This window comes from Grammomys surdaster, unplaced genomic scaffold (assembly GCF_004785775.1).
Source record: "Grammomys surdaster isolate TR1022 unplaced genomic scaffold, NIH_TR_1.0 125946, whole genome shotgun sequence".
Lineage (NCBI taxonomy): Eukaryota > Metazoa > Chordata > Mammalia > Rodentia > Muridae > Grammomys > Grammomys surdaster.
Genome location: NW_021620768.1, coordinates 2,574,382 through 2,592,068, shown reverse-complemented (window position 1 = coordinate 2,592,068; position 17,687 = coordinate 2,574,382). Strand labels below are relative to the sequence as shown.

Here is a 17,687-nt window from a genome sequence, read left to right as displayed (position 1 = left end):
ATGCGCACGAAGCCGGGCCACAGATCGGAGGCAGGATGGAGGGAAGGCGCGAGCCTTGTGGTGTCCAAGCCGATCCCGGTAGCTGCCGGAAAGAGGCTGCGCTGGGCGGTAGGGGCGGAGCCTCGGACGGGGCGAGGCGGGGCCTCAGACGGGGCGGGGCGGGGCCTAGTGGCTGCTCTGAGCGGAGCTGGTGTCCAGCGGGGCCGCGGCTGTTCCTCCACGCGCAGCCCCGCACCTGCTGCCCTCGTCCGGCCCGGAGCTCCGCGGCCATGCGGCTGGCGCTGCTCTGGGCCCTGGGACTCCTAGGCGCGGGCAGCCCTCGGCCCTCCCCGCCACTGCCAAATATAGGTGAGTTCTCAGCCGATAGTGCGTCAAGGGGGATGACTGGAAAGAGGTACAAGGAAACCCGGAGGCATTGGGGTGCTGGGGTCTGCCGGAGCCTAACCAGAGGGCAGCCTGCCTGGTCTGCTGACCAAAGCCTTGGACCAGGTAATTTGGAGGGGGGGGGAGAGGAGGAGGAGGAGGAAGATGGCATCTTCTGTCCAGAAGTCCTGAGTTATCCCCGCAGACACTTTTGAGTCTCCGGCACTGAAGAGCGTGCCCAGAGGCCCCTTCAGATCATGGAAAGAGTCACTCCTTAGGACTGATGTCTTCTTCTCTCTAGGGCCTAGCTGACAGTTCTACTCTGTGAAGTGCCCGGACTAGGCACGGCTAGTGAGATTTTAGTGAAAAGGATTATTTTCAGCTGTTCATTCCAGACCTGGGCAGCCAGCACCGCTCACTCGGGTGCGGTTGCCATCAGAAGCCTGGCGGAGCGGGAGGGGCCCCGGAGAAGCCAGGGGAGGGAGCATTCGCCAGGAAAGAGACTGGGACACCAACTCCTCCTTGGAACTTTCACTTCCCGCTGCTGTCTTGGGCTGGGGGCCGAGAGGGTAGGCGGGGGTGGAGTGTCCGGAGAGGAGAGGGCCATTGTTGGGGGGTGCTGGCGGAGGAAGCGGAGGCTGTTGGGAATGGGTGCGCCTGACTGGGCATCAAGGCTGTTTAGGGAGGTCGGAGTGTTTGCACTGCTCACCCAGAGATGGGCGTTCCCGGCAGGCATCTCTACTGTGAAGGAAAAGGAAGGGCAAGTGGGCACCAGGCCACAAGGCTTCTCCTAGTCTTAAGAAGGGCATTCCTGAATGGGTGGGGAGTGTGATTGGGAAGGGATGAGAACAAGGGAGGGCCCCTGTGAAAACCTCGGGATTGGCCAGAGGGAAGACAAGGAGGAGCTGCAAGCTGGATAAGCTGAACTTTCTTTGGGGACTTATGGGCGAAATTCTTAAGTTGGGAAAGAAACCCCCTCCTTCCCATATCCTCCTTTAAATCCCAGCAGGCAGTGCAGGAGCCCTTAAGTCACTGATAGCCTTATTTGCTGGGAGTCGGTGGGTCTGAGGACACTAGTGACACCAGCCTTGTCAGGGATTCCCTCAGCAATCTCTTAGGATGTTCTGGAACCCTGCAGGAGGCACTGAGGAAGAGCAGCAAGCCATCCCAGAGAGCCCCCTGAGTGGATCCTTGGAGAGCCAGGTTGTTCAGGACAGCCCCCCAGTGAGCCTAGCAGAAGCGCTTCAGGTGAGTTCCAGCCTGCTAATAAGATTTTCTTTTCTCACACTCCACACTATTGATCATCTTGAGGGCAAAGTTTGGCTATACGGCCAGTAACAGGTCTATCCGGGTCCTACTACTTTCCCTCAGCCCCTGGCTACACTCAGCTCTTTCCCCTCTGCACATACATGTGTCTACCTCAGCCCCAGCCTGTCCTCCATCCATGTACGCTGGGAGAGTTCTGACACTAAGCCTCCTCCATCCTACTCATGCTGTTCTCTTTTTCAGTGGGAGAGACATTTGGAAAGGGATTGGGACAGACAGACAGATACACACTTTCTGAAGCTGAGTCAGAGGAAGGGCTGGGGCCTGTGCTGGGTCCTTCATGATGCTTCCTCTCTGGGCAGGAAGCCGAGAAGGGGTGGCTCAGATACCTTCCTTGACCTCCCCACGTAAGCCCCTAGAACAATGCCCGAGTCCAGGCAGGGCTTCCTGGACCCTCCCATGAGATCCCCCAACCAGTGACCTAATCATGGGTACTCTCCTGAGAGCCTGAGGTTTTCTGGTTATAAAGGATAGAAGTTGTGGGCAGGGCTTGGGGAGGTAAAATGCCTCTGGTGTCCACAGACTGGTTTACCTGAGGCCCTGAGGATTGCATTGGAGCTGGACGGTGAGAGTCATATCCTGGAGCTTCTACAGAATAGGTAATGTGGCGGGCATGAATAATTACTGGGAGGTGATTTACATAACATTTATTATGCACCAAGTACTAAGTGCTTACACACTCATGGGACTCCTTCACAACAATCCTATAAGGTAGATGCCATTATGCAGTTATCCTTATTTAACATTTAAAGACGTTAAAGCCCAGAGAAATTAAATAACTTGCCTGAGTTCTTACAGTTATAGATGTCAAAAATCATACTGGAACTCAGACAGGCCAGAGGAGGCAACAGCTCATCCTTCAGACTCTATAGCCTCAGAGGAACTGAGTAGTTAAATTTGGTGGCATTGCCTGGTCCCTAACATACCCTGGTCCATCTCAGGCCCTAGCTTGTCACTCCAACACCCTGTGAAGTGGCTCAAATCCTGTCCTCTTTTTCTCTCAGAGATCTAGTCCCTGGCCGCCCAACTCTGGTGTGGTACCAACCTGACGGCACCCGGATGGTCAGTGAGGGGTACAATCTGGTGAGTCAGGCTCTGGTGCTGTTTCAGGCCTGGGCAAAAGAGGGAAGGAAGAAGGGAGGATGGCAGCCCTGGAGGAAGTGGGAGGGCTCTGCCTGCCCTTGCCGGCAAGCTGGACTCCAGGGTTGTCTGGTCTCCCCTGTGAACTGGTGCTAACTAATGTAGCTTCCCTACTGTAGGAAAACTGCTGCTATCGAGGACGAGTGCAGGGCCACCCCAGCTCCTGGGTCTCCCTCTGTGCCTGCTCTGGGATCAGGTACTATGGGTGGGTTAGATACCAGGAGAGAGGATACTCACAGGCAGGGAGCCAAAATGCTCTGACTCCCTGTCTTTTTCCCTAGGGGTCTGGTAGTCCTGTCCCCAAAGAGAAGCTATACACTGGAGCTGGGACCTGGAGATCTTCAGCGTCCTCTTGTCGTCTCTCGGGTCCAAGACCTCCTCTTGCCAGGCCACACCTGTGCCCCTAGCTGGCATGCCTTTGTGCCCACTCGGGCAGGGCCAGACCTTCTGGAACAGCATCACATTCACAGGGTGAGGAGGCATGGATGTAGCACTGGGCAGACTCAGAGCCTAGACCCCAGGGACGGTAGCTGCTGCTGATGGAGCTGTCCCCATGTTTCAGGCATGGTGTGAACACTGCCTCGTTTGCTCTTCCTAGCAACCTGAGAAGGCAGGTGCTGCCTAAAGCTCTATTTTCCAACAAAGAAATCCTCACTTACAAAGATGGAGATTACACTGTAGTGTGAAAATTAAGTGAACTGATATGGCAAGTGCTTAGAACTATGCCTGGAAAACTATATGTGATGATGTCAGGTGTTATTTAGCTGTTTTGGTTTTGGTGTTTGTTTGCCTCTTGAGTAACTGGGATTAAAGGTCTACACTACCATACCCCCGCAAAATAGGTTTTGATTTGCTTTTGTTTGTTTGTGTTTGTTTTAAGATAGGGTGTCTCTCTATAGCTTTGGCTGTCCTGGAACTTAACCAGCCTGGTCTTGAACTCACAGAGATCCACCTGCCTCTGCCTGTGCTGGGATTAAAGGCGTGTGCCAATATGCCTGGCTTGAGTTAATATTTTTAAAAATTGAAGCCAGGTTTGATCGTATACAACTATGTCCCAACAGCTGTTTGGAGAGCAGAGGCAGGAAGATATCAAGTTCACTCCCAGCCGGAGCTGCACAGCAAGACACTGTCTCAAAAAACCAAAAGCTTGGTTTTGTTTTCGATGAGTTTGGAGTGGGAAAAGACAGTCCCATTATTGGCTTCATAATCTGTTCTTGGTCCACTATGGGCAGGTCTCTGAGCTCTCCCTCTCCCCATGAGGTCTTCATCCTCTTAACTACTCAAAGTGGGTATGGACACAGCTTGGCCAGCCCAAGGCCATGGCCCCAGGAGAGTCCGCCTGACACATCTCGCTTCTTGTCCACAGCTTAAGCGGGATGTAGTGACAGAGACTAAAATTGTTGAGCTGGTGATTGTGGCTGATAATTCAGAGGTAAGTGTGTTGACACCATGGCCCTCCCCTGCTCCCTGCCCCACCCCACTTTCCAACCCCATTTTAAGACAATCCCACTTGGCCCCCAGGTCAGGAAGTACCCTGACTTCCATCAGCTGCTGAACCGAACACTAGAAGCGGCTCTCCTGCTAGACACAGTGAGTCTGGGGCTGGGCAGGAGGCCAGGAGCTCCCTTCCTGCTGCCCTAGCCCCATCCTCCCTTAACTGTGGTCCTGGCCCCTTTTCTGAGCCTCAGGCCCTTTCAGTTCTTCCAGCCCTTGAATGTCCGGGTAGCACTTGTGGGCCTAGAGGCATGGACCCAGCACGACCTGATAGAGGTGAGCTCCAACCCAGCTGTCCTGCTAGACAACTTCCTCCGCTGGCGCCGGACAGACTTGCTGCCTCGACTGCCCCATGATAGTGCCCAGCTGGTGACGTAAGGATCCCAAGTTCTACTACCGGGGCCTGATGCTATCCTGTCAGGGTCGAGTATGCAGCCTTGGACTCTGATCTCTCACCTCTGTCCCACAGTGTTACTTCCTTCTCTGGGCCTATGGTGGGCATGGCCATTCAGAATTCCATCTGTTCCCCTGACTTCTCGGGAGGTGTGAATATGGTAAGCTATCTGCCCGTCTCCTCGTTTCAGGTTACACTTCTCCAGTGTATGGGACCTTTATTCACTTCAGACTGGTCCAGTCTCAGAGCTGTGGGGAGAGAAGGCAGAGTTTACTCGTCACAGAATTTGTTTGTGGCTAGTTCATCATAGAATACAGAGTTGTCACTTATGATACCTTTGCGTTTCTAGGAGGAAATTGAGGCCCAAAGGCAGAGGTGATTCCGGGGGGGTATATGGTGGGGGCTAAGGCAGAGTTGAGCTAGAACTTAGGTTCCTGGCACCAGGCTTGGACTCTCCTACTTTAGTGGCAATTAAGGTGGGATCAGTATCCAGGGGAACGGGTAAGAAGGGAACAGAATAGTCGGGGTAGGTTAACCATTGGGTTGAATCCAGGCTGGGGCTGGATTTGGGGTATTTTCCTCCCGAATGATAGGACCACTCCACAAGCATCTTAGGAGTTGCCTCCTCCATTGCCCATGAGTTGGGCCACAGCCTGGGTCTAGACCATGATTCGCCTGGGAACAGTTGTCCCTGTCCAGGTCCAGCCCCAGCCAAGAGCTGCATCATGGAGGCCTCCACAGAGTGAGTAACTGGGGGTAGGGGTGAGGTGGGGGATGGGTTAGAATGCATGAGGGTAAGGCAAGGCACGAGAGCCTCTGCCCAGCTCCCCTTGTCATTCTCAGTTTCCTACCAGGTCTGAACTTTAGCAACTGCAGCCGACAGGCCCTGGAAAAAGCCCTCCTCGATGGAATGGGCAGCTGCCTCTTCGAACGGCTCCCCAGCCTGGCCCCTGTGTCCTCTTTGTGTGGAAATATGTTTGTGGACCCTGGAGAGCAGTGTGACTGTGGCTTCCCAGATGTGAGCCACTGACCCCAAAGCCTTGCCCATCTGTGCCCTCGCCCTGATTATTCAGTCCTGAGCTTCCTGGGTAGCTTTCTAGCTCTGAGGGGCTGGCTTTCATTTACTCTGTGGCTTTGACACCTGGGTTTGCTCCCTGGGTGGACCGGAGGGCTTGTCACAGAACTTGTGTGCCCATGCTGCTCTGTGAGGCTCAGCTCCCTCTGTCCCCTTGCCTGCAGGAATGCACTGACCCTTGCTGTGATTATTTTACCTGCCAGCTGAGGCCAGGAGCACAGTGTGCGTCTGATGGACCTTGTTGTCAAAACTGCAAGGTGGGCATACACTTGAGACTAGTCCCCAGAGCTCACCTGCCAGGTGCCAGGTCAAAGACTCATCCTGATCTCTGACCCTGTGCTCCTGGCTGACTCTGCCCAGAATCTACTTTGATGTTCACCATCCTCCACAGTTCCACCCAGCTGGTTGGCAGTGCCGCCTTACCACAGACGATTGTGATTTGCCCGAGTTCTGCCCAGGAGATAGCTCTCAGTGTCCCCCTGACATCAGGCTTGGGGATGGTGAGCCTTGTGCTGGTGGAGAGGCTGTGTGTATGCATGGGCGCTGTGCCTCCTATGCCCGGCAGTGCCAGTCGCTTTGGGGACCTGGGGCCCAGCCTGCTGTGCCACTTTGCCTCCAAACAGCCAACACTCGGGGTAATGCCTTTGGGAGCTGTGGACGCAGCCCCAGTGGTAGCTACGTGCCTTGTGCTCCTAGGTAAGTGGAGAAAATGAGCTTTTCCCGAGCTTGTGGGAACCTTGATCCTTCTTCTACCAACCCTGCTTGCCTTTCTCCCTACCCCCAGAGATGCCATTTGTGGGCAACTACAGTGCCAGTGGGGTAGGAGCCAGCCTCTGCTGGGCTCAGTCCAAGACCGGCTCTCTGAGGTTCTGGAAGCCAATGGGACACAGTTAAACTGCAGCTGGGTGGACCTGGACCTGGGCAATGATGTGGCCCAGCCTCTCCTGGCTCTACCCGGCACTGCCTGTGGCCCTGGCCTGGTGAGTAGCCTGGGTGATTGAGACCAGGTGGGAAGGATCATCTGAGCCATAGCAAGCTGTGCCCAGGAAGCCAGATTCTTCAGCTCAAACAGTGTTATTTTCCTACCTAGCTTCAGTTTCATGTCTGTAAAGGGGAGCCTCACAGTCTCGCAAGCCCCAGTCCCTCTAAGGCTTTGAGAATGTGATCTTTGCTCTTCTCTCTATGGAGCAGGTGTGCATTGGCCATAGATGCCAGCCCGTGGATCTCCTGGGAGCACAGGAATGTCGAAGCAAATGCCATGGCCATGGGGTGAGCTGGTGTGGAAGAGATGAAAGGGGAAAGGGAACCTGCTGAAGGAAAAAGGACGGACTTGGAAGCACACATACCTTGGTTCCAGTCTTTGCCACTTCCTGGGGCATGTTGTTAGCCTTCTCGGGTGTTTCCTCTTCCAAGTGGACATAATAATGGTAGCCATATCCTGGAGGGCATGGAAGCGGCTAACTAGTGACCAGCATATTCCAGGTATTATTAGCTTGCTGACATTCCCCACCCCCCCGGCATGGATAAAGAGTCCCCCTCTCCAGGACCATCTGTCTACCCATCATCCGCAGTTTGAGAAGCCTTGAAAAGCCTTGGTGGGGAAAAAAAGAGAATTCTTGAAAAGCCGGCAGTGGTGGTCCATGCCTTTAGTCCCAGCACTTGGGAGGTAGAGGCAGGTGGATTTCCGAGTTTGAGGGCAGCCTAGTCTATAGAGCCAATTCTAGGAAAGTCAGAGATACACAGATAAATCCTGTCTTGAAAAGCAAAAACAAAACATAAAAGAAAGAAAAGGAAAGCCATACACAGGGAAGTGGTCCCGTCTGACAGATGCCCTCATCGCTTGCTTCTTGTACCTCTAGGTCTGTGACAGCAGCAGGCATTGCCACTGTGAGGAGGGTTGGGCACCTCCTGACTGCATGACCCCACTCAAAGGTAGCTAGGGGACGGGCCCAGGGCATTGGGAAGGGTGAAACAGCTGTATCCGTTTCCTTTCTCCTTGGTCCCTTCCTGACCACTTTACTCTCTGTCCCTTGACTCTGTGACTTCTGAAGCTGTCTTTGGTTCCTGAGCACTTCACCTCCTCCCTATCCCTGATCCTCTCTCAGTAGAGAGTTCTTAGCCATACTCACTCTCAGTTTGGACCTCTCTCCATAGCAACCAGCTCCCTGACCACAGGCCTGCTCCTCAGCCTCCTGTTGTTATTGGTCCTCGTTCTACTTGGTGCCAGCTACTGGCACCGTGCCCGCCTGCATCAGCGACTCTGTCAGCTCAAGGGATCCAGCTGCCAATATAGGTAGGAACATCCTGTCCCTGCTGCTGTTTTCTTCCATCAGGGATGGTTCTGAAGCCCCGATTCTAAAGGCCCCAAGCCTTACAGTCTGTACCCCTTGCTTCTAAGTTCCAACTCTCAGACCCTGAGTTTTCTGACTACCATTCCTACATACCCACCCACCTGTCATCTCTGTGTTTCCCTTAACTTCACCCCCAAATACTAGGAGTACTTCCCTCAGGACCCCAAGGTAGGGGAAAGGTAATCTTCTTCCAGGATGTTCAACCACACCTGTAAACCACACACAGCTACCTTCCAAGGGCCAAAGGGTTAATTTCTCCCAGATCAGCAGGTGGGTGGGTAGTCCTACTTTGTCTGTCTTCATACCCAGGGCAGCCCAATCCGGTCCTCCTGAACGACCAGGACCTCCACAGAGGGCACAGCAGATGTCAGGCACTAAGGTAAGCCCTGGATGCCAGAGGAAAGAGAATCCACAATTGTTACCTACCTTGGGCCTTAGAGGTAGCACTAAGGGTTCAAGACTCAGAAAAGACTGTGAGTGCTCAGTCAATCCAAGGACTCAGGACCAGTAAGTAGCAGTTAGAGAAGCAAGTACAGCAAGAGTGGATTAGCCAGTCACCCCCAGGAGGTTCTGCTGAGCTCTTTCAGCTGGCCAAATCAGTGGCTTTGAGAGGTGGTTCTATCCATGCCCTTCACAGTGACCAGAGCCATGGGATTATGGGGCCTTGTGCAAAAGGACCTTCCGTGTACTAAGATCTGATAAGGCCCAGGACATCATGTGTGAAAGGATGCCAGGTGCCCAGGGCCTAAGCCCTCTACCTTTAATGGCAAGAGGGTGTGTATGAAGTCAGCCTGCATGTCCCCTCCAGCCACTCCACGCATGCAGCTCAGTGACCTCCACTGCCTCCGGGGCCCTGCTGCCCTGTCTGAATACTAACCCCTTTCTGCCCACATCTGTCTGTTTCCTCCTGTGCACTCTGCCTGTCTGCTCCTCCTGTCTTCTCAGCAAGCTAATGTGGTCAGCTTTCCAGTGCCTCCCTCCAGGCCGCTGCCACCTAACCCCGTGCCCAAGAAACTCCAGGTAAATCTAGGCTGGGCCTTGCCCTGGCTCAGGACAGGTGGGAGTTGTGGTGCCCAATCGCAGTTCTCATCCCTGCTTCCCCCCAGTGGTATTCATTAGGAGACCAGGGTGCCCCCTCAGCCTTCAAAGTCCCAGAAGCAGCAAAGGGTGAAAATCCCGCCTTGGTCTCTACTACCACCTGGTGGTCAATAGCAGAACTACAGCCATCCAGGGACTCCATGATTGATCCGAACCTTCTTTCCCTGAGGCTCCTGTCTATTGGCAAGCACCCAGAGCCCTCCGCGCATGCTCCTATTTTCCCTTGCCCCTCCCCACCCCCCTGGCTGACTATGCATGTTGACCCTGGGTAGCATCTGCATGCTCACTACCTTTGACCGTGCTTTCAGAGCCACTGCTCCTCTCTTTGTTCAGGCCGCGCTGGCTGACCGACCCAATCCCCCCACTCGCCCTCTGCCCGCTGACCCTGTGGTGAGGCGCCCAAAGGTAACAGTAAGGGGGAGCAGGACATTGCCTCTCCTACCTAGAGCCATGGTGGCAATAGGCAGTGGGAGACAGGATGCCTCCCTCTCTGCCTGAAGGCATGTATCCCAGTAGCACCTTTGGTAGTGACAGGTTTGTTTGGAGACAAAGGTGACCACTAGCACCGTTCCTAGAACCCCTACATTGTGGGTGAGAAACATGACACCCTTCCAAACTGGCTTTCTCTCTCAGTCTCAGGGGCCTACCAAACCCCCACCCCCAAGAAAGCCACTGCCTGCCAACCCACAGGGCCGGCACTCACCAGGTGACCTGCCTGGCCCAGGAGACGGAAGTGTGCAGCTGGTAGTGCCTTCCAGGTAGGTAAAGAGGGTGTTGCTGAGGATAGGAAGGTGTCTCGCTGCCAATGAGACATCTAGGCAAGAGTTCTGACCCTTTTTCTTCTTGGCTTTTCTAAACTCCAGGCCAGCTCCACCACCCCCCACAGCATCGTCGCTCTACCTCTGACCTCTCGAGATCTGGCTGCCTCCTGCTCAGTTCTAAGACTCAAAGAAGTGGAACCTCTGCCCGAATATCCCCCCAAACACTAGAGGAGCAGGAGCACAGACAATGCAGTGCCCAGCCCTAAAGAACCACCTACCACCAGGCACTGTTAAGCAATACCTGGGGACCCACTAAAATAGCTGCAGCTGGGTGTTGGGGAGGGGCTGAGGCTGGGGCTGGAGTAGGTGGCAGAGGGACATGAACACAGTCTGTCTCTGCTCTGTTGTAATAAATGTGAGGTCTTGGAATGTGTCAGCTCCTGGAACCTGGGTAGTTCTTGCTGTGTTTCTAGGTCTGGCCACTAGGAGACGCTGCTGAGTCAGGCCAGGGCCTGTCGGAGAGGATCACTTCCCAGAAAGGGTCAACAAGAATGTGTCACTTGCGATGCCTGTAGCTTGTTTCTGCCGTCTGGGACGGATGGCCTCTAGTCTCCAAGTTCTCCCTGCCAATGCTGCTCAGCCCCCACCACAGCTATAGACAAATGACCTAAGTCGTCAGACCTGCATCCCCACCCTCTGACCAGTGGCTGGGAAAATGGATCTAACTGGTGTTCTCAGAGCCCTGAGCCTGGGCGGAGCAGGGCAGCGGCTGCTTGGATTCCAAGGCTTCACACCTGCCTCCTCCACCTCCCTGCCCCCACCTGAAGGTTCCAGAACAAAGGTGCTTTGTGCTTTGTACTGATTGCTACCACCTCATCATTTAGACCTTCAGGACTGAGGCCTCCTGGGAGAGAGAAGTTGTGTGGGATAAGGGGCAGGCTGTGCCTCACAGTGGTCACCCGGCACAATGCCTAAGGCTCTAGAGGAATGTCTGGGGTGTCCCCAGAGCCACTTCAGTCCTTCCCCTTGCATCATCCTCTGCGTGTGCAAACCAAAAGAACAATGCATGGAAAATAATTCCGCTTCAGCCTCCAAAAGTATTTGGGGTTTCAGGTGCTGGCCATCGTGTGTGTGTCTGTAGGCACACACTCTCTGCCCCCAATAGGATCTTGCTGTGTAGTTCAAGCTGACTAGAACTCTGGATTCTTCTATGGGTGTAATTCATGTGCCATCCAGCTCCGGCCTCCCAGACTTCAATGGGACTTTCTACCTTGAACCAATGCAGACACAAAGGACAAGATCTAAATAAAACCAAACCAGCCCTCTTAGATGGTGGTGCATGAGCACCTGGCTGTAATCCCAGCACTTGGGAGGATGGGGCAGGAGGATCTTCGCCAGTCTGAGGCCAGCCTGGGTTACAATATGAGTTCCAGGCTAGCTAGACTTTAGTGTTAAGACCCTGTTTTAAACAAAATAAAGCACAACATAGGATTTGAAAGAAGACAGCCTTGGTGAAGAGCTTACCTGAGTTTGGATACTAGCACCGGTATAAAAAGCACTAAGTTTAGTGCTTTACTTCTGTAACCCCTCCATGGGTGGGAGTGGTGAGGTGGGGTTAGGAAACAGGAGGATCCCCACCCCACCCCAATCTCAAGCTTACAGGACAGCAACCCGAGCCAATCAGCGAACTCCGGGCTCAGTGAGAGACCCTGTCTCAAAAAATAAGGTGGAGAAGGAATAGAAAAGCAAGACCACCTCATGACAACTTGCGCCGACACGTACACAAACAGAAAACCAAAACCCTCAATCACTAATTCCTTAGTGGAATATCCCCTATACCACCCTCTTCCAGCACAGTGAGATAACAAAGGGAAGCTTTGGCTAACCTGGAGCGTACAGGGCACAGGAAGCACAAAGGGTTAACAAGAGTTGGCTCTGGGTGGAGAGGCGGAGACGAGTTTTCATTGGTGGAAAGTTACCCAGGGGTGTGGTCTAAGAGTCTCCACTCCCCTCCTCCTTTCCGTACCCCCACCCCCCTCCACTTTTGTACCTTTCTCGCCGGGACGGAGAAGTGGGCCGGGACCAGCCGGGCCAGACCAGACTGGACCCCAGGGGCGATGCGGCTGCTGCCCCTGCTGCGGACTGTGCTCTGGGCCACGCTGCTCGGCTCGCGCCTGCGGGGGTGCTCCAGCCTCCGCCACCCTATCTACTGGAACTCCACTAACCCCAGGTAGCACGACCGAACGAGGCGAGCGCCAAGCTGGGCCCGCGCGCTCCCAGGCTGTGCGCGTGCCCGCTGCTCGGCTTTTTGCAAGGCGCTGTCTGAGCCCTGCCCAGCCGCGCGATGGGGCTCCTTTGTTTGAGCCGGCGGGGGAGGGGCGAGGCGTGCCCGGGGTCCCCCCCGCCCGCACGTGTTGGGGGGGCTGGCGGGGGACCCTAGTCCTGGGGGTGGTCGGTTGGAGTCTGAAAGCAGGGAGCTGAGGGGGCCTGGGCCCGTATTCTGGGTCCCGCCCCCCTTTTCTAGGGAGCCCAAACCTCCGGCGGGCAGGAGCTGGGTTGGACCGCTGAGAACCAGGGAGGGATCTTTACCCTAGTGAAAGAACGTGAGTTCCTCTCTGGTTCTGAGATCCTCTCGGACTCCTGATATCTCTGCTTCCATCTTGATCTTATTCCTGTCCAATCCTGGCCCTGCCCTTACAGCTGATTCACCTGTGGGCCAGTCATTTGACCTTGCTAACCTCAGTTATGTCACCTACAAAATGGGCTAATAATACCCAGTTCCCTGGGAAGCAAGCGGACTGACTGAGGTCAGGCTTGTGAAGAGAAGTGCAGCTGTACAGATTTAAATGCTTATTTCTTCCTCTCTCTGCTAAGCTGGCTGCCTTTGAACCTCGGTATTTTTTGTTTGCATCCTGCTTCCCATTTCTCCCTGCCTCTCTGCCTTCCCCATCTGTTTTCCTTTCTGATTTTCTACTTCAGGCAATCTGTGACTCTGTTCATTTATTCACTAACATTTGATAAGCCCATACTTTGTGTCAAGACCAGCCCTGAGCTGCAGGGCATTACCACTGAAACACTGCCCCGTGGGGGGCCACAGGCTCCCTTTAGAGAGGGCAGGCCTAAAGATAGTCATTCCAACACCAATACCGAGTGAGAAGAGCTATTGTCCTGGACTCTGACTTCTTCTATCGCAGTTCCAGACCAGTGCCTCAGCCTCCAGCTCTTGAGTTTCTAGTTCATTCACCAAATCCACAAGTATTTACTGCGTTCTAGCTTGGCAGGGGGTCCGTTTCCACACCCAGTGTAATGAAACCCACAAAGACCCTGGCTTCCCTCCTTTTGCCTGCTAGTGGTCTGAGCTAAAGCCGGGAATCCTTCTAATCAAGAGTTCCTTCAGCAGGTGGTTCTTGACCACCCACTGAAAGAAGGATATTTAGAGGCCTTTTCTAAATCATGCTTTGTTGTGTGCATGCATGTGTCAGAAGCAGGACTCATTCAGTAGTTGGTGCTGTGGGGGTGGCCTGTCCCTGCCCTTCTCACCTGTCCTGACTCCCTCAGGCTGCTTCTGAGAGATGAGGAAGAGGATCTTGATTGTGTGGAGGGACTGTCTTTATAATCAGCATTTACTTGTCTGGTCAAGAAAGGAAGCTGGGCTGTATGTGGTGGCACACGCCTATAATCCCAGTCTTTGGAAGGCGGAGGTCGCACATGGGGCTCACAGCCTCTGGGAACTCCACCTCCAGAGGAGCCTCCGTCAGTGCCTGCAACTCACGAGCACATACCCACAGACACACTCATGCATAGCTAAAAATTGATAAAATGAATGAAGACTGAGCAGGAGGATCGTGAGTTCAAGGCCAGCCTGGGCCATGTAGTGAGATCCCTAAAAAGAGATAAAGAGCCCACCCACTTGTTTTCTTTTCACTGTGGGGGGCAAGAGTCTGCGCCTGCCTCTGCTGTGTATGACACTGAAGCCTCTCGCAGCTCCCACTCTCACTCTCGGTAACTATTCTGTGTTCATGTATATGTTGCCCGCCTCAGCCTCCTGGCACCGTTCATCCTCTTAGCACTTACCAAGCACAGATGGTAGGCCAGGCCCCATGGGGATGGGGTGGGCAACGGGCTGCAGGGAAGGTGTCCCTAAAGATAGGGTATGGTGATGGTCTCCTCACTGACAAACAAGCCTTGTGGGCTGGGCACTGCAGCCTCTAAGCCTCTCCAACACTGACTTGATGGGTACATTTATTGCTTCTACAGTTTCTCAAGGATGTATTCAGTCTGGGAATTGACACAGGCTCAGCTACTTGGAAGGCTAGGGCAGGGGGAATCGTAGATAGGTTCAAGGCCTGCCTGAACTATAAAGTGAGTACATGGGCAGCCTGGGCAATTTAGCAACACCCTGTTCCAAAAGAAAAAGTAAAACGGCTAGTTATAGCTCAGAAATAGAACATTTGGTTCAATCCCAACTACCAAAAAAAGGGAGGACATTTTTTGAAAAGGGGTGGATCATTCTTAGAAATTCATGCCTTCCTGAGCTACCTGATCTCTATGGGTATGACAGAGGCAGGCTCAGACCCCACACGTGCCCCACAGTGGTCCTGTGCTACAACCCCTCAGCCCACACTCCCTTGTGCCCACAGGTTGCTTCGAGGAGATGCCATGGTGGAGCTGGGCCTCAACGATTACCTAGACATCTTCTGCCCACATTATGAAAGCCCGGGGCCCCCAGAGGGCCCTGAAACCTTTGCGTTATACATGGTGGACTGGTCAGGCTATGAGGGCTGCACAGCAGAGGGGGCAAACGCCTTCCAGCGCTGGAAATGCTCACTGCCTTTCGCCCCTTTCGGCCCTGTCCGATTCTCAGAAAAGATCCAGCGCTTCACACCCTTCTCGCTGGGCTTCGAGTTCTTGCCTGGAGAGACTTACTACTACATCTGTGAGTGAGCAGCTCATACTGCATGCCCTTTAGGGAGGGAAAGTGGGGGAGAAGAATGGGGTTCCTTGCCTTTGCTTTGTGTCAGGGACCCCTAAAGTAAGGAGGAAGGAAAAGCTGTAGGGGAGGGAGCTGGGGCTCCCAATGCTTAGAGAGTTGTGTTGAACCTGGACCGAGGTCAGGAAGAAGAGAGTGGAAGCCAGGAAGGACTGGGGAGATGCTGAGAGCCGATGGACTGGAACCTGGTGTGCCTCAAAAAGGCAGAGGGCTTGATATAGCCTAACAACAGGGGATGGTTTTCTGCACTGACTTCTTCCTCCCAATTTCCTACAGCAGTGCCAACTCCGGAGAGTCCTGGCCGGTGCCTGAGACTCCAGGTGTCTGTCTGCTGCAAAGAGAGCAGTAAGTGAGCCAGGGTCTCCTAGGCAGCCCTTCTAGACAGGCTGGGAAGGAGAAAAAGATCTAAGGGGGTCCAGGCAGAGCGTCAGGCTTCAGACCCTTCTCCCATAAGTCATCCCTGTGAGAGTGTCCACCACACCTTTTTAAAAGCTGGGCACGGAGAACTGGGTGTCCAAGGGGCAAGGCCCTTTAAAATCATAATTGGACTTGAAGACTACTGACTAGGAAGACTTGGCAGTTGGGGTTTGGGAAGGCAGTGGCTGCTCTGGGAGACCCTAGAAAGTGGGAAAGGCCGGGAGGAAGCTGCCGAGGATGTGGGCAGACCCAGCAGTTCCTCCTCTCCCTTACAGGGTCGGAGTCAGCTCATCCTGTGGGGAGCCCTGGAGACAGTGGTACATCTGGGTGGCGGGGAGGACACGCGCCCAACCCCCTGTCCCTCTTGCTGCTGCTGCTGCTCCCAATACTCCGTCTCCTGCGAGTTCTGTGAGCCAAGTGCACCTTCGCAGTCACCCCAAGGAACCAGAGCCCTTCCCAAGACCCTTTGTTGGATCTTTGGAGGGTTTCTGCCACCGTACAGGTGATGCCAAGCCAGGCAGACATGATGAAGCTTTGATGTGCAAAGTCGGAGGATCTGAGGTGACCCTTGTAGGTGACTGCCCCCCTTACCACAGGCTGGAGAGGAACTGCAAGGGGGCTGCAGACAGTCCAGGGCACCCAGGAGCGTAGCTGCTTTGATGGTCTTGTCTCCTTCCCCCGGAAGACTGGGATTTCAGGGGATCAAATCCTTGAGACACTGGGGACCAAAGCCAAAGACCTGGGAACAGGTGGGTTCCTGGCCAAGAGCAAAGGAGAAACCATGGCATCTGTGCCCTCTAGGCCTCTTCCCAGGAGCAATTGTTGCCCCTTCCAGGGGGCCACTCACTTGTCTTCTGTGAAGACGGACTTGCCATGAGGTTGAATTTCATGCTGGTTTGTATTTTTTATAAAGTGTTTGGACCAAACCTTCAATAAATCACCCATTCTAGTGGGGCATGGTGGCTCACACCTGTAATCCCAGCACTGGGGGGTGGGGAATGCGGGTGGGGACAGTGACCAGGAAGTCAGTCTGGGTATAGGAGACCCTGTCTCAAAAAAAAAAAAAACAATTAAAAAAAAAACAACAAAACAAAACAACCTTGGAGACCAGTGAGATGGCTCAGCAGGTAAAAGTGCCTACCATGAAGCCTTGACCACCTGAGGTCAATCGCTGGAACCCACATGGTGAAACGAGAGAACACACTCCGAAAAGTTGTCCTTGGAACATGCTACATGGCATGTCAATGAGTGTGTCACACACGCACACAGACAAATAATAAACTTAGGTTAAAAACCACCCGTCTTCGTGTGGCCCTCCCTTGTGGCTTCTTCCCTGACATCTGAACTCCCTGGGGTCTCAGCTTGGCTTGGCCTGACCTCCACGCCAGTTGTGCCCAGGCCATCCATGCCAGACATCAGTGGGCACCCTCTGGGCAGTTTGGGATAGGTGCCCGCAGCAGCTGCGGTGCTTGGCACTCTCTCCCACCTCCCCAGCCATCTCGTGCTAGGTGCCAGATGCTGTCGACGATCCACGCTGGCAGTGCCTACTCTGGGTACTGGGATAAAACCCAGGGGAAACAGAAAAGCACCTGGGTTTCAGAATTCCGGAGTCTTAGCTTCCTGCCCCCCCCCCCAAGGGCACTCTAGGCGGTGCCTGGCCTAGAACTGGGAAGGTGGGGTCAGATCAAAGCCTTCTTCCCCAGCGGCCTCTTTGTTCTGAGCTTTTATAAGGAGAAGGGGGTGGGGCTCAGGAGGGAGGGCTCCTTCACTCTGAGTCCGATACTGTCGATACTGTCGCTTCTTCCCTCAGATAAGACTGACATCCCCTAACTCGATCAGGTCCATCTTTCTTAACCATAGCCTAGGTGGAAGCAGAAGAGCAAGGACCCCTTCCCCTGTAACTGTGCTCCATCCTCCCTGGTGCCCCGCAGGCTCCTCTGGCTAGGTGCCGGCCTGCCTGGCATGAAGCCAGCGATCGATAGGTGGATGTTGTGCTGATTAGTCCGACCCGGCTGCGGCAGCGAGAGGCAGCGTGTGAACATTATGGGGTGGGGGTTTGAGGAGCAGGCACCAGGATGCTAGGGATTTCGAAGCCTTCCCCCACCTTGCACACCCAGGTCAGACCGGTTCCTCTAAGAGAATGGAACCTATCTATCACCCGACTTTGGCTCTCACAGTTCGTGATAATTCTGTGGCTCTAACTAAAGCCTAGGGTTAAGGACCGTGGCTGCAGGCAGAGTAGATTTTGAGTTAATAATCCCTTTATTCGAGACCACTT

The 17,687-nt window shown here is 54.1% G+C and overlaps 2 protein-coding genes across 4 annotated transcripts; both read left to right on the top strand.

Annotated features, from left to right (window-relative positions):
• Positions 1-134: 134 nt before the first annotated feature.
• Positions 135-10,448, top strand: Adam15 (ADAM metallopeptidase domain 15). 3 transcript variants are annotated; one of them, XM_028753202.1, is made up of 23 exons: positions 135-348; positions 1,502-1,611; positions 2,212-2,288; positions 2,694-2,772; positions 2,949-3,025; positions 3,111-3,300; positions 4,196-4,261; positions 4,351-4,419; positions 4,528-4,697; positions 4,793-4,877; positions 5,311-5,459; positions 5,561-5,735; positions 5,957-6,049; positions 6,184-6,488; positions 6,577-6,772; positions 6,984-7,061; positions 7,652-7,724; positions 7,947-8,085; positions 8,453-8,522; positions 9,089-9,163; positions 9,575-9,646; positions 9,875-9,999; positions 10,105-10,448. In XM_028753202.1, the coding sequence occupies exons 1-23, from the start codon at positions 270-272 to the stop codon at positions 10,145-10,147; spliced, it is 2,595 nt and encodes an 864-aa protein (XP_028609035.1). In that variant the 5' UTR covers positions 135-269; the 3' UTR covers positions 10,148-10,448. The 3 variants fall into 3 exon arrangements, with proteins under 3 accessions (XP_028609035.1, XP_028609037.1, XP_028609036.1); XM_028753203.1 differs by lacking the exon at positions 9,575-9,646 and having other exon boundaries at positions 255-348; XM_028753204.1 differs by lacking the exons at positions 9,089-9,163; positions 9,575-9,646.
• A 1,599-nt stretch (positions 10,449-12,047) lies between these two features.
• On the top strand, positions 12,048-16,706 carry Efna4 (ephrin A4). Its single transcript, XM_028753322.1, has 4 exons — positions 12,048-12,232; positions 14,643-14,938; positions 15,269-15,337; positions 15,685-16,706. The coding sequence occupies exons 1-4, from the start codon at positions 12,120-12,122 to the stop codon at positions 15,819-15,821; spliced, it is 615 nt and encodes a 204-aa protein (XP_028609155.1). The 5' UTR covers positions 12,048-12,119; the 3' UTR covers positions 15,822-16,706.
• The last annotated feature ends 981 nt before the right edge of the window (positions 16,707-17,687 follow it).